This window comes from Prionailurus viverrinus, chromosome A1, assembly GCF_022837055.1.
Source record: "Prionailurus viverrinus isolate Anna chromosome A1, UM_Priviv_1.0, whole genome shotgun sequence".
NCBI lineage: Eukaryota > Metazoa > Chordata > Mammalia > Carnivora > Felidae > Prionailurus > Prionailurus viverrinus.
Genome location: NC_062561.1, coordinates 191,527,037 through 191,542,503, shown reverse-complemented (window position 1 = coordinate 191,542,503; position 15,467 = coordinate 191,527,037). Strand labels below are relative to the sequence as shown.

At 43.2% G+C, this 15,467-nt stretch overlaps 1 protein-coding gene across 7 annotated transcripts in view; it reads left to right on the top strand.

The window, feature by feature from the left end:
• The window catches only part of CYFIP2 (cytoplasmic FMR1 interacting protein 2), a 130,182-nt gene that overhangs the window by 58,345 nt on the left and 56,370 nt on the right, over positions 1-15,467 (top strand). For all 7 annotated transcript variants that reach the window (XM_047853043.1, XM_047852957.1, XM_047853128.1 and 4 more), the window contains 4 exons: positions 2,799-2,875; positions 6,014-6,122; positions 8,261-8,380; positions 14,774-14,973. In XM_047853043.1, coding sequence (XP_047708999.1) covers positions 2,799-2,875; positions 6,014-6,122; positions 8,261-8,380; positions 14,774-14,973 — 506 coding nt within the window. The remainder of the gene's footprint in view (positions 1-2,798; positions 2,876-6,013; positions 6,123-8,260; positions 8,381-14,773; positions 14,974-15,467) is intronic.

Below are 15,467 nucleotides of genomic sequence, written 5' to 3'. Positions count from 1 at the left end.
CTTTATTTCTGTACTGGTCAGGATAAGCTAGGTTATGCTCCAGTAACAAATAATCACAAATTCTTAGTACCTTGAAACCAAAGGTTTATTTCTCCATTATGGATTGACTGGGGGCTCTGCTCCATGTGGTCTTCAAGCTGGGACCCACCTGGAACATTCACTAATTGCCATGCCAGGGGGAAGTGTTACTGGTACTCAAAGCTTCCACCAGGAAGTGACACATGTCATTGGTCAAAGCAAGTCACATGACTGCACCTCCTTTTCAAAAAGGAGCGAGGAGGTACAGTCCTGCCCCATGCAAGGACCAGGAGCCTGAGGGCAATGGCAGTGATGGTTACTGAAATGTAGTTTTGCCTTCTGGAAATGGGAATGATAGTCTGCGCTGTGCTTAACTGCATGGGGCTATATAAACACAGAATGGGCCAACTAGGGAAAAATGTCATAGAAACATAAGACATTCTTCTTTATAAAGGAAGGACATGACTGTTTTAGGATTAGCATCACCACTAACTTAGTTTGAAAGTTTACGTATTTCAGAAAAAAATCTAATAGAGATGCTTCTTGCTTTCTCAACCCTCCGATGTCTATGGGAGTTGAAAACCTTAATGGACCCCAACACAGATCTGTTCTCCTGAGTATGAACTTGGGAAGAAAGATTCCTGGAGACAAGTTAACTGGTTGTACCTTGGCTTTGACAACTCCATCTTCTGACAGATCTTATATACTTGTGTTCTCCAACAGGTTGAAAACAGAGCAAACCTAGAGTGTCATGTGGCCAAGTGAGATTTTTTTAAATATTTATTTATTTATTTATTTATTTATTTATTTATTTATTTATTTAGAGAGCATGCACTCACGAGCAGAGGAGGGGCAGAGAGAGAGGGAGAGAGAGAATCCAAAGCAGGCTCTACACCGTCAGCACAGAGGCGGACGCAGGGTTCAATCCCATGACCTGAGCAGAAATCAAGAGTCGGATGCTTAACTGAATGAGCCACCCAGGCGCCCCAGAGATTTTTTAAATAAATGTAAAAAAAAGCACACAGCCAGGCCCTGGGTAACATTTGAGGGCCTAGGGCCAAAGTACAAATTGAGACCCCAGCTTGTAGCCTGCCACCTTTCTGTTCCCATCCCCAAGCTCTGTTTTGCCCTATACAGGGCCTTATGTGCATGTGTACGGATATCCAAGCTTTGTCTGCCATCGCTGCCTTCAAACTGCGGCCCTCTTGGCTAACCCACGGCCCTAGGGGTGCACACACCCGAGGTGCGGTCCACCCTCAGGGATGATACCAGGGAAAACACCAAACAGGCCTGAAAGGGGCTTGGGCTTTGGGAGCAAAGATACTCAAGGCTGGTTCTAGAAGGGGAGCATAGGGTATGAGTGGGGGACACCTTGACCCTGCAGGTTCTTCAGCTGTTGGGACATCCCCTGGAGACCTTTGAAGTGCAGAGTCTGGGGCAGAGGCCTTGGTTACCTGCAAATGAGGACAGAGCTGCACCCAACTCTGTGGTTTATGTTCAGAATAGCATCTGGGGTGTAAGATAAAACCTGAAAGCTCTTCGGATAAAGAATTAACTGTAAGGAGCTGAGAATTTGGGGAGAGAAGAATGGAAGAGAAGTCATGTAAATACGCTCTGTTCCCTTTGAAGTCACATGGCGCTCTGCCCCCACCGCAGCCCCAGCTCAGTAAAGTCCCACCTGTGGCTGTTTCTGGCCATCACTGGAGGGTTTGGTTTTGATCCCATGTCTGACATGAACGCCTCACCTGAGCATCACAGTCTGCCACCTATGTGACAAGACACTGAAATGGTAAGATGACCCCATAAGCATTAAGATCCAAAGGTTTTTTTTTTTTTTAACTTTTTTTTTTTAACATTTATTTATTTATTTATTTATTTATTTATTTTAAATTTTTTTTTTTTCAATGTTTATTTATTTTTGGGACAGAGAGAGACAGAGCATGAACAGGGGAGGGGCAGAGAGAGAGGGAGACACAGAATCGGAAACAGGCTCCAGGCTCTGAGCCATCAGCCCAGAGCCTGACGCGGGGCTCGAACTCACAGACCGCGAGATCGTGACCTGGCTGAAGTCGGACACTTAACCGACTGCGCCACCCAGGCGCCCCAACATTTATTTATTTTTGAGACAGATAGAGACAGAGCATGAGCAGGGGAGGGTCAGAGAGTGAGGGAGACTCAGAATCCGAAACAGGCTCCAGGCTCTGAGCTGTCAGCACAGAGCCCGATGCAGGGCTCGAACTCACGGACCGCGAGATCATGACCTGAGCCAAAGTTGGACGTCCAACCGACTGAGCCACCCAGGCACCCCAAGATCCAAAGGTTTTTAAGCAAAGTTTTCAAAAAAAAAAAAAAAAGATTTTTCAGTTTCCAGTGACCATCAACTTTTTCATTTGTCAAGCAAGGTAAAATAAAGTGAAAGGAAAAGACAAGAAAGTCTAGCAGGAAAGAGGATGGGTTGGCTGATACAAGTAATTGCAGGGGATATGAAGATCTGTCTTGCATTGCCTCTGGGCAGGCCACCTCCAAACAGCAAGGAAGGGACCAGAGGCAGGGGCAGTTCCTCCAGAGATTTTTGGACTTTGCCTTCTCTGTGCCTAGCTAAAAACCTTGAAAGGAAGGGCCAAACTTCTTAACTGAATCACAAAATCTTCTTTTGTTGCTGTTCAAAGTCTCTTGCTCCGCAACATACACTGCCACCCAAGCGCCCCCTTTCAGTCGTCTAAGCTTCTATGATAAAGCCAGACAGACACCACTGACATTTCCTGCTTCCCTTTCACCAGGTGAACCTGTGCTTTGATCAGTTTGTCTACAAGCTGGCGGACCAGATCTTTGCTTACTACAAAGCCATGGCTGGCAGGTAGGAGAGTCCCAGGGCCATGAGCAACAAGCTTTCTTAGACTGCCACCTGTGAGACATAGTTTCCTGGTGTAAAAAACCTCTCTTCTTCTTTAGCACCTAAGGAAATTGGAGCGATCCTGTGGGCCTGGACTGGATGCTAAAATACGGAGAAAGGAAAATAGGCAGATTTGGTGCTGCACCTCATGGAGCTTACAGTCTAGTGGGGGGGTAACAGACATTAATAAAAACTGATGAAAGCACAGTGACAAGGGAGGTTGCATGCTCCCTGTGAAGGAAAAGTTCATGAGAATTTACGGATCTGTGACCGTTAAACCTGAACTAGTCTTTGGGGTGAGGAACTGGAAAGGCTATCCTGAGAAAGTAACATTTGAGTTCTTATCTGAAATTGGTAGGCATTAATTAAAAGTGAAGGATGGAACAGGAAATTGCAGGCAAAGGAACTGTTTGCAAAGTCCCTGTGGCAGAAATATCATATTGACAGCACACTTACTCCATAGGGCAGTTGAGACAATTAATGTGAATTAGTACATGTAAAGGCCTCATTCACAGACCACAAGAAGAGGCAGGTTGCATGCTGAAACTGAAGAGGTAGGCAGGGCTCAGGTGACGGGGCTTGTAGGCATTTACCTAGGAGGAATAGAATATCACGGGATGGTTTCAAAAGTATGACAGAGACCTCAGTTTTTACTTTTAAAAATCTGCCCTATTAAAAACATAAAAATGTGGAGAATGGATTGGTGGTGAACAAGTAATGGGTATATAAATATAGGTCAGATAGGAGACCAGTGAGGAAGTTGTGGTAAGATACATGTCAAGTGTTCGAGGCTTGTTGGTGTTGATTGGCGGTGTGTGTTGATTTAGACGCCCATGAATTCCTGGGTTTCAGGAACCCGTAACAGAACTGGTCAAGAAAAACCTCAAAATAGGTGTCTCTCTTCTTATTGGAAATCCAAGTCTGTAAACCAGTAATATCAAGAATAGTTACTTAACCAACAGAAATTATTTTTCTTTCTATGCAAGGAATTTGCGTCATTTTGCTTTTGACGGCTAGAGTTGCTCTGACATATTTCAAAGAGAAGCTGATGTACAGAGCACACAAGTTCCTATTAACAGAGAATGCACATCCAATGAAGGGAGCAGCTCTTAATGATGGAAAATACTTTCTGGGAAAGCACACCAAACACATAGTCTTTCACAAAGTAATCACTTAGCACATGTCTGGGTTGAATGAGAAGTGGTTAGAACAGTGAGTAGGGCTTCCAGTGTCTCTAAAATAATTCTCATTTCAAATATGCTGTGTACACAAACCCAGACTTGTCAAACCCTGATCATCTGTATATTTAGTTTATAAAACATTCTTATCTAAAATACTGCCCTTAATCTATACTACTTACTCCCTACAAGGTGAATGTTTTCCAAAAATATGGGTGGCTGGGGGAGACTGAGAGAGGTTGGGAGAGTCCAAGAAAGCACAGGAAGGAAAGAATGATCTAAATCAGTGCTGTCCATTAGAAATATAGTGCAACCACAAATGTGAGCCGCACATGTAATTTTAAATTTTTTAGTAGCCATATTTTAAAAAGGAAAAATAAACAGGTGAAATTAATTTAAAAAGTGTTTTTAATGTTTATTTATTTTTGAGAGACAGAGACAGAGCATGAGCAGGGGAGGGGCAGAGAGGCAGGCACAGAATCCGAAGAAGGTTCCAGGCTCTGAGCTGTCAGCACAGAGCCCGATGCAGGCCTCGAACCCACAAACCGTGATCATGACCTGAGCCCCTGAGCTGAGCCCTTGACCTGAGTCAAGGCTTAACCGACGGAGCCACCCAGGCACCCCTAATTTTAATAATATATTTTCTATCATCCAATGTATCTAAAATACAATTTCAACATGAAATCAATATAAAAACATTTTTTAATGTTTTTTATGTATGTTTGGGAGAGAAAGAGAGCAAGCGCACGGTGTGGGGGGTGGAGCAGGGGGCGATAGAGGATCTGAAGTGGGCTCTGTGCTGACAGCAGAGAGCCCGATGCAAGGCTTGAACTCACAAACCGAGATTTCGTGACCTGAGCCGAAATCGGACGCTTAACCGACTGAACTGCCCAGGCACCCCAATACAAAAATTGTTAAAGAGATAGTTTTTGTTGTTTTTTTTCCTAAGCCTTCAAAGTCTAGTGTGTGTTTTACACTTCCAGCACATCTCACCACGTTGCAGGTGCTCTGTGGGGTCCTGTAGCTGGTGGCTGCTCTCCATGCTGGACAGTGTACATTTAAATTATGTCACTTTCCTACCTAAAGCCTTTCAATGGCTGCCACTGACATCTAGAAAATACCTAGCTTTTTTACTGCAGCTGATGTAGTCCCATGTGATCTGGCCCCTAGATTAACCTTGTAAATTCCTTTTTGCCCATTGGTCTCCAGCATGCCTGCCCTTTATCCATACGGACCAGCTTTTTTTTTTTTTTTTCAATGCCAGAACACTCTCCCCCCAGATCTTTCCATTTTTAGCATTTAGGTGTCCATCCAGCAAAATTGCTTTAGAGACGCTGTCTTTGACCTCCAACTACCAAATGATCCTGTGTTGTTATTTTCAGAGCACGATTACTCTGCATTCTGTACCTCAGTGTGAAAGATAATAATAGCACATCTAACTCATAAGGTTGTCGTGAAATTTAAAATGCCTGTGTACATGCATGTGTGTGCTTGAGAAGTAGTAAATACTATGCAGTATTTTCTCTTGCATGACATTATTTAACTTCTCCGTTTATTTATTTAGTTGTCAGTGTCTTTACCAGAAGTAAGCTCCGTGAGGACAGGAACTTTGTATCCCCAGTACGAGAATGTTCCCTGGGATATGGCAAGCATGCACTCAGTTGCTTTTTTGGTAAATGAATAAAAGAGGGAGGTGACTCAACTTCTGTGTTGCTTGTCTTTAACCTGGAAGTTCTGCTTTATGTTGAGCTTTTGTGGCTAAAAAGAAATCCGAACTTTGCTCTAAAGCAGAAAATAGTTTTATTTGAAATACATAAAATAATGCTTCATGAGTAGATCCTACGGTCTGAAACAGATGTGGCTGGGTGATTGGAAATCACTCACCATCATGTTTACTGGCCTTATTCAACTTTTATCCCTTCAGTGTCCTGTTGGATAAACGTTTTAGGGCCGAGTGTAAGAATTATGGAGTCATCATTCCATACCCGCCGTCCAACCGCTATGAAACGCTGCTGAAACAGAGACATGTCCAGGTATGGTGTAGAAAGCCGGAGCAGAGGTGGGACAGGTTAGAGAGTAGCTATGAAGTTAGTGGGGAGATCAGAGATCAGGACTAAACACTCTCCACCCTGCATACTGCCCATGTGGGTTTCTGACCGTGGTGGGCATAGCACAGCCACAGAATCGTGCAAATAACGAAGAGGCATTGGCATCGCGTGGTTCAAGTTCTAGGCTTCTCATTCTGCCCCTAGGACATTTCTGTGGCATAGTAGCCAGCAGAGTCTTAGTCTTCTTGTCATAAGCTGTGGCTCACTTCTTTCCATCAGGACTGCCGCTCAGAAATGGGCAAATGCTGGTCTAAGGGAAGGCAGGCTACTTCATGCTTAAAATAAATTGTGTCAGCCAAACCCATACTAGAAATCACAGTTTGGTCTTGTGAGGTTGGTTTCTGTTAACATTTGACTGCAAATGTAGAGGAAATGCTGCCAGGAGCTCAGAAGCATCTCCCTGCTTTAAAATGTTAACATGAGCCAGGCAGGCAAAATACAAGATGCTCCAGCCACCCAACTCCTAAGCCCTGATGTCAGCCACGCAGCGGTGAAACGGCCTCTAGGCCATGACCTTTGTGTGCTTGGTACGTGGGCCACGGTGTTTGTGGAGTAGACCCAGGTGAAGGGCCATGGCTGAGAAGTACCCCTGGTGGAGAGGAAAGGGTTACCCTGGAAACCCTGGACATTTTCACTGCTCTGAGAAATCAAAGCAAAACAGAATTATGAGAGAAAAAAGAACGAGCTTCACTTCTGTCAACAGCAGGAGCTCAATGCTTTTCCTTCAACCTCTCAGGAAATTACAGCTATTAGTTACTCTTGCAGTCAGAATTAGCCACAGGACATTAAATACTGAGGGCTTTTATGTGCACATGATGGCTGTAAGGGGTCTTAGTTGGTAGAAAATCTCCCAAAAGGGAAATCGAAAAAAATAAAATAGTTAAGAATTAAATTTTAAAAAGTTAAGAATAATCCTTGGGCACCTAGTAAAGTGCAGTGCACACAGCAGGCACTCAGTAATTGTTTATTGCTGTTCGCATAGCATCTGCAATAATCCCCATGTGTGTGCCCTGATGGAAATTATCCTAAGTTCTGTTTTCCATGCTGTAATCAGCCCTTCATTCTCGTGCTTCTACACTCGTCCCCATAAGGGCACACAGGACAGACGCAGGAAGAACCTCAGGGCTAAATGTAGGAGGCCAGCGTTGCATGGGATGCCAGAGCCTGTCCTGAGCCTTTTCCTACAGTATGAATGAATCACATTTTCGCTCCACTGTTTATATTTCAAATTGACAGGAAAGTTGAAAGAATAACACCATGAACATATATATACTCTGTAGGCAGATCCATGATTATTAATGTTGTACCACATTTGCTTCACTTTCTCTTATATACTTATTTTTTCTCTCTCACAAATACAGTAAAAGAAATGAAATGGTTAAGAATAATTCTTAGGCACCTACCAAAGTGAAATATATGAATATATGTGTTTGTGTATATACATATGTATGTGTGTGTATATATACATATATGTATATATGTATATATACACACACACACATACACACACACATACAGATATAAAAAGTGCAGATAAATAGTATACAAATATGTGAATAGTGTATGATATGTATACTATAAATACGGTGTATATATAGTGAGTAGTATATAAATAGTAAATAAATATATAATCTATAAATAGGAAATAAGTATATATAATATATAAATATATAGTATATATAATTTATAAAAATATATATTTATATATAACATTAATATATGTATGTTTAAATATACATGACCATTCAGCAAAACTGCTTTCAAGAGGCTTTCTCTGACTTCCTTTAAATATATGTACTCTTCTTAGCCATTTGAGAGAGTGATGACACTTCACTCATGAATACCTCAGCATGTATCTCCAAAGAATGAAGACATTGTCTCATAATCAAAATAGAATTATCATACTCAGGAAATTTGACAATACTCTTTTTTGCATAGAGTCCCCATTTGTCCTAGTAATGTCCTTTATGCTTTCAATCCAATTTTCTATCAGTGCATTGCATTTAGTGGTCATGTGCCTGTGAGAACCTTAAGTAACTTTTCTCTCTGTCTCTTCCATGCAGTTGTTGGGTAGATCAATTGACTTAAACAGACTCATTACCCAGCGTATCTCTGCTGCCATGTATAAATCCTTGGACCAGGCCATCAGCCGTTTTGAGAGTGAGGACCTGACTTCCATCGTGGTAAGGGACAGGGGGCCCATGGGAGTTCTGGTCTGGGATTCCTTAGACTTGAAGCCTAGCTACAAGTGTTGTTAACCTAGTACTGAGCTAGTTAAAGAGAAGCAGTGAGTCTCTTTCCCAAATGAATAGAGCAAGAAATGAATGAGAGTCACCTTACCCTCCTGATTGCCTTGAGATCTCTGAGATGACCAATGCTGGGGCACAGCTGCTTTTCCTTTGGGCTACTACAGAATCAAGAAAGTAGGGGGGTGGTTCTGAGAGCTAGGGAAGGTTGCACAACAGTGAGGGTGTCATGGGTGTGCAGTAGTATTGGTCCCAGAAGGGCTCTGTGCTTGGTTTTTTAAAGCTCTGCTGTTGCCATCTTGAAATTCTTAATAATTTTTTTAACAAGGGTCCCACTTTTCCATTTTGCACTGGGACCTGCATACTATGTAGTTGGTCCTGATGCACAAGCATGGGACAGGCCTACTTTCTTCTATTAAACAGTAATTTAAGGGGCGCCTGGGTGGTGCAGTCGGTTAAGCGTCCGACTTCAGCCAGGTCACGATCTCGCGGTCCGTGAGTTCGAGCCCCGCGTCAGGCTCTGGGCTGATGGCTCAGAGCCTGGAGCCTGTTTCCAATTCTGTGTCTCCCTCTCTCTCTGCCCCTCCCCCATTCATGCTCTGTCTCTCTCTGTCCCAAAAATAAATAAACGTTAAAAAAAAAAAATTTAAAAAAAAAACCAGTAATTTGAGCTACTCTCTGCTGACTCTTCTTCTCCAGGAATTAGAATAAACTTGATTGACCAGTCCTGAAGTGAATCAAAGGAGGACTTTAATGCTTTCAAAAGCAGATGAGTGGAAGGAATGAGAGAAATAAAAAATCACCATTAAAGCACCATGGTGACAATTGTTGTGAGCAAAATCCAGCAAAGAATGCTGAAATTAGTGGCAGAGCTTTGAGAAGAATATTTTGTGATTCCTCTTATTATGAGGTCCCTAGAGTAGTAAAATTCATAGAGACAGAAAGTGGGAGTTTTATTACTGGGAACTAGGAAATTGGTGTTTAATGGGTACAGAGTTTTGGTTGAGGAAAATTAGTTCTGGAGACAGATGGTGGTGATGGTTGCAAAATAATGTGAAGGTACTTAATGCCACAGAGCTATACACTTAAAAACGTTAAAGTGGGGGCACCTGGGTGGCTCAGTCCATTTGGCATCTGACTCTTAGTCTCTGCCCAGGTCATAATCTCACAGGTTCATGAGTTCAAGCCCTGTGTCAGGCTCTACACTGGCAGTGTGGAGCCTGCTTGGGATTCTGTCTCTCCCTCTGCCCCTCCACCTGCGTTCTATCTCTCAAAATAAGTAAATAAACATTTTTTAAAAATGCTTAAGATGGTAAGTTTTATGTTATATGTTTTACTATAATTTTAAAAATTACTTGAAAATTAAAAAAAATGAAGAAGCAGGATTCTTGCACACATTATCTTCTTCAAAATATTTATTAACTCCAAAGGGAAGAATAATAACTGTACACTGGGGAAACTTGGCAGATACCATCTTAACCAAGCATCAAAGATTAACATCACCAGTATTAACAGATATTCATGTATCCCCCGTTATGTATTCTTCTGTGGTATTCTTGCCAAAATGCATGTTCTCAACCTAATCATGAGAAAATATCAGATAAATTCCAATCAAATAGCATTAAAAAAAAAAGTGAACAATACTTTTCAAAAGCATCCAGATCATACAAGACTGAGATTAGAAAATGTTAGTGATTGAAAAAGACTAAGGAGATATGACAATTAAATGCAATGTGAGATTCTGAATTGAATCCTAGAACAAACAAAAGGACCCTCGTGAAGAATCTGATGAAATCTGAATAAGTGGTGTCATTTAGTTAATAGAATTGGACCAATGTTTATTTCCTACTTTTGATAATTATGATTAGGTAAGATGTTAACATGAGGAAATTGGGTCAAGGATACACAGGAGCTCTGCTTTTTCACAACTTTCCTGAAAGTCTAAAATTATTTCAAAATAAAATTTGCTTTCTTAGGTGGACAAAGTGGTTAAAAACAAAAAAAACAATAACAACAACAACAACAACAAAAAACGGTGACTAGGAATGAGGGTCTAGAGTCAGAAAGACCTAGCTAGGGTCCCAGTCCTGGCCCTGCCACATACTAGCTGGGCAGTCTTGGCAAGTTACTTCACTTCTACCAGCCTGTTTCCCCATCTCATGATGGAGGAATATTAGAATTCACAGTATAGCATTTTTATAAGGATGACTCTTTACAGCCTGGAAGAGCTTTGCATAGTACTTTGCACTTAATAAATTATAACTTCTATAAAAAAAAAAAAAAGAAGAGAGGAGCATAGAAATTTGGGGCTAACAATGAAACATTCTCAGAGTGAATTTTCAGTAGCATTTCTTAAGAGGACTTGCCCCTTAAATGCTCACCTAAGCCCTGGGTCAGTGACTTTAAGAGATTATAATATAGCGTATGTTCTTCTGGGAGATCTATCTTAAGAAATGGATTTTACGAAAGGAAAGAAAGAAAAAAGGAAGGAAGGAAGGAAGGAAGGAGAAAGAAAGAAAGAAAGAAAGAAAGAAAGAAAGAAAGAAAGAAAAGAAAAGGAAAAGAAAAGAAAAAAAAAGAAAAAGAAAAAGAAAAAGAAAAAGAAAAAGAAAAAGAAAAGGGAGGGAGGGAGAAAGAGAAAGAAAGGGAAGGAAGGAAGGAAGGAAGGAAGGAGGAGATTATTCTTTGTTTATGCCAAAATGTTAGCAGTGATTATCTCCAAGTGGTGGGATTTTTGTTTTCATCTTTGTTGTTTATCTGTATCTTCTTGTTGTCCAGTAATGAATGAGCCTATCTCATGAAAAATCTGTTTTGAGGTGTTGGTGGGTGTCCATAGCCTCTTCCCACTCCTTGAAAGGCACTGAATGTTCTTTTAGCTGGGAACAAAATCAAAACAAGCAGTGAAAGCTGGTGTTTATCAGGTGAGGGCAGCCCCCAGGAGAGTAACCACTTCCTGTGAAGCCCAGGAAGAGGAGACCCCAGGGATGCTCTCTCCTGTGGGGTCGGGAGGCCCTCATTGGCCTTGGCTCAGAAGCTTCTGCCTCTTCTGAGAAACAAACTGAGGAATGTGCTCCCTTCAGCCCTTCCCTCCACCTTAGAAACTCCACTCTGAGATCAGAAGGCGGCTTGATGCCAAGCTGGGAGGGTGGCAGGGATTTCTCAAGCCAGTTGTCCTCATCCTACACAGCTGAGCAAATAGATTCTGGGAGAGCTCTGATGCTGAATTGGAGGGCTGGCAGCTTGCAGGCTGTGTTTTGTTTAGGCTATAGAGCACATTTGAAATTTTGAGCCAACATTTAACATTTGGAAGAATTTGAATAAAACTGCAGAAGCTCTGGCAACATCACACCAGCCTTTCCAGATGGCAACAATTGTCTAGAAATGACTAGACGATCCCATCAGGCGGGTTGTGCTCTCTTTAGCTTGCCCCGAGCCCCACTGGTGCACTTCATTCCTGTGTATGACCTTCCATGCCTTGCTGCACCTGACTTTGAGACCCCTGTTCTTCTCGCCTACCTGGGGTCACAGAGCAGGTCAGCGGTCCAATATGGCTGACACTCAGTTTTTCTGGTTCCCAGCAAAGAGCTCTTTCTACTCTTTCACAGAAGTTGTCCCATGAAGTGTTTTATTTCTTCAGTTCTGCTGCTCTGTGTTGCTCTCAGTAAACTGGCTTGACTATAGAAAATTCAGACCTTCTCAGAAGGCACCTGAGCCACCCACATGGCCTTGTAAACCTTCTGTGCCTTGATGCACTGGGTTCTGCATCCCAGAGGCAGGTGCCCTCCTATGATTTAAAGGCCAGAAGAACATAGCTGATGCCAAAACAGTTTGAACTATATAACAAAAACCTCGGTGCGGTTGCATGATGGAAGAAGTAGATCTACATTTCTAGGAGCCCCCCCCCCCATCAGCAGAGCTAAGAACTCCCTCCGTTGGTCTCCCTTGTAAACACTGATACACATTTGTGAGGCTCTTGAAATCGCAGAGCATTAGAACAGAAATTGTTCCCTGGTTTTTTATTTGCAGTTGTCTGCCTAGTAACACAGTACCTCAGTGTACCAAGGGACTCAGTGAGCTCGGAAATAAAATCATTAGCATTTACTCCTTTTATGTTATTTTATTTTATTTTATTTTATTTTATTTTACCCATTCTAAGTGAATTGGAACAAAAATAATAGTCCAGCTGGCTAGGCCCTAACAGAAGCAGAGAGGTGATTTTCTCTTTCTTCCCTTCATTTGCTTCACGGTGCACAGTGACTGGAAACATATTCTTCCAGTTGCCATTCCAGAACTAAAATCCAGATTTTGCCCTTCTTTTGAAAGACCCTGGGATCTGTCATCACTGAGCCCATTCTGAAGAGGTAATACCTGTATGGAGTTAAGCGGCGGCTTCACCCTTATCTGGACAGACGTTTTGCCACAGAGACCCAGCCCCAGGAATCCCCCCCTGCTCCTGCCTGTCTCTCTTGCCTGAGCTGTCTGGCCTCTATAGCCATTTAGGTTTGCAAGCTTTGATGCAGTTCTACACCCCCAATTTAGAGCCCTAGAATCTGAGTTTCAGAAAGGCAAATCTCTCAGATTCTAAGCATAGTCTGGGGCCTCTACCTGACCACACTCTGAACCCCAACCAGCATTAGGGAGGTCTTGTGGCTGATGAAAATAAAATTGATTCCCTGATATGGGGCTGCAGCCTGTGACCATAAACACCTGAACTCCACATCCCAACCAGTAAGGCTGGCCCTCTGGCTGTGCCACTTCTTGGCCACACTGGTGAACTGCCCTTGCCAGTGTTCATTGAATTTTTATATTGTAAAACGTCTTTACTTTAACCATTGTTACTTTTCTTTTTTTTTTTTTAATTTTTTTTTTAACGTTTATTTATTTTTGAGACAGAGAGAGAGCATGAATGGGAGAGGGTCAGAGAGAGGGAGACACAGAATCTGAAACAGGCTCCAGGCTCTGAGCTGTCAGCACAGAGTCCGACGCGGGGCTCGAACTCACGGACCGTGAGATCATGACCTGAGCTGAAGCCGGCCGCTTAACTGACTGAGCCACCCAGGCGCCCCACCATTGTTACTTTTCAAAGGGCTTTCTTGGCAAACTGCTTCTTTACTCCAGGAAGCTACATCATAGGAGCCTAAACATGTGATTTGACGTCAGAAGACCTGGGATCACCTACTAAACCATGTTCTATATTCCCTGTGTGACCCCGGGCAAATTACTTCACCCTCTGAGCCTCATTTGTCCCCTCTATGAAACAGGAGGATCTCAGAAAAGCACTTCACCACAGCAATATGGGAGTGTCCTAGAGCATCAAAAAAAAGGATGCCTTCTCTCTGCATAAGATTGTGCTTTGATTCTTTTTGACAGCAGCACAAGGGACCAAGCCAACCCAAAGGGGTCCACTCTCCTTTTACTTGCCAACAAATGCAGTGACCTGTTGTATCTGCATATTGTCCACTTTGCTCCCATTCTCTGCTTGAAGGTAGGGTTCCAAGCAATCACATGGGCCCTTGGTTCATGGCTTTCAGCTGTACCTTCACCAACATGAAACCAACCCTGTGACTGAGAGACACAAGAGGAACCCAAAGGAGGGGGCATTCTGCCCCCAGCTATTTTTTTAAATTTCTATCATATACAGTGGTTAAGAATATGGACTTTGGAGCCCAACTTCCTGGATTTGGAGTCAAGCTATTTAACTTCTCAAAACCTCAGTTTCTCTGTGCATAAAGAAAACCATAATGGTAACCATACAGGGTTTTTTGAGCATTAAATGAGTCAACACACATAAAGTGCTTAGGATACTGTTTGGCATATATTAAACTGAACCATATGAAACTACTAATACTCAATAGTATTTAATAAAAGACCAGTAGCTTCACATGGTCTGACCTAATTGTAAGTACTTAGCGAGTGGTAACTCATGATTGCTTTCTGCAGGGCAGAGATAGATTCTCTGGTGACAGCCAGTCAGACCTTTCCTTTTGTTGACTTGCAACACTGAGAGGGGAACTTTTCCCTCACCAATATGGGAACTGGAAAGCAAGCAGGCATGCTTTCCAAGCAAGGGACGTACAGACAGGGGACTTGAACCTGGTCTGTGGTCCCCTTCCCAGAGCAGGCATGCAGCTTCCCTCAGCACAGTCTGGCAGTCCCTCCTCCAAAGAAGAGCGTGTTGTCCCATGTCACTGTGGGATCCTAGTCTCCACGTCAGCAGCTGGGAGGTTGTCTGAGAGGCTCTCCCCCGCTTGAAAGGAATCCATAAGATAAAGTGGTGCACGTGTAGAGGATACGTGTATGTCCTCAGCAGCCATGGGCTCTCTCTGGCAGGAGTTGGAGTGGCTGCTGGAGATCAACCGGCTCACGCACCGGCTGCTGTGTAAGCACATGACCCTGGACAGCTTTGACGCCATGTTCCGGGAGGCCAATCACAATGTGTCTGCCCCCTATGGCCGCATCACCCTGCACGTCTTCTGGGAGCTGAACTTCGACTTCCTCCCCAACTACTGCTACAATGGGTCCACCAACCGGTAAGGGACTCCCTGGGCCAAGGGGGCTGGGGTGGGCTGAGGGTGGGGGAAACAGTTCCTTCCTGCAACAGGCATCTTTTGGAGTCCCTCTTGTGCTGCAGGTGGGGATGCCATGGTGACCAAGCAGACACCTTCCTGCCTCTGAGAGCCTCCAGGCTAGAGGAGGATGCAGGTGATCCAACAATCACACAATAGATGTACTGTTAGAAACAATAAACTTGGAGATGGAAAAGAAGCCCCCAGTCATGAGAGAGAAAATAGCACCACCTAATCCAGTCTGGGAAGTGATGGGAACCTCTAGAGAGGCTTCCTCCTCTGAGGAAGTAATGCTTGAGAAGAGATGTGAAGGATGAGTAGGAATAAATAAGATGAAAAGACAGGAGAAGAATATTTCAGACAAAGTCTCCAAGGAACCTAGAGAGCCTGGTGAGGGTGGAACAGATGGGATGGGGAATGGTGCCTTGAAAGATAGTGCAGGACCCAGGAAGAAGCAG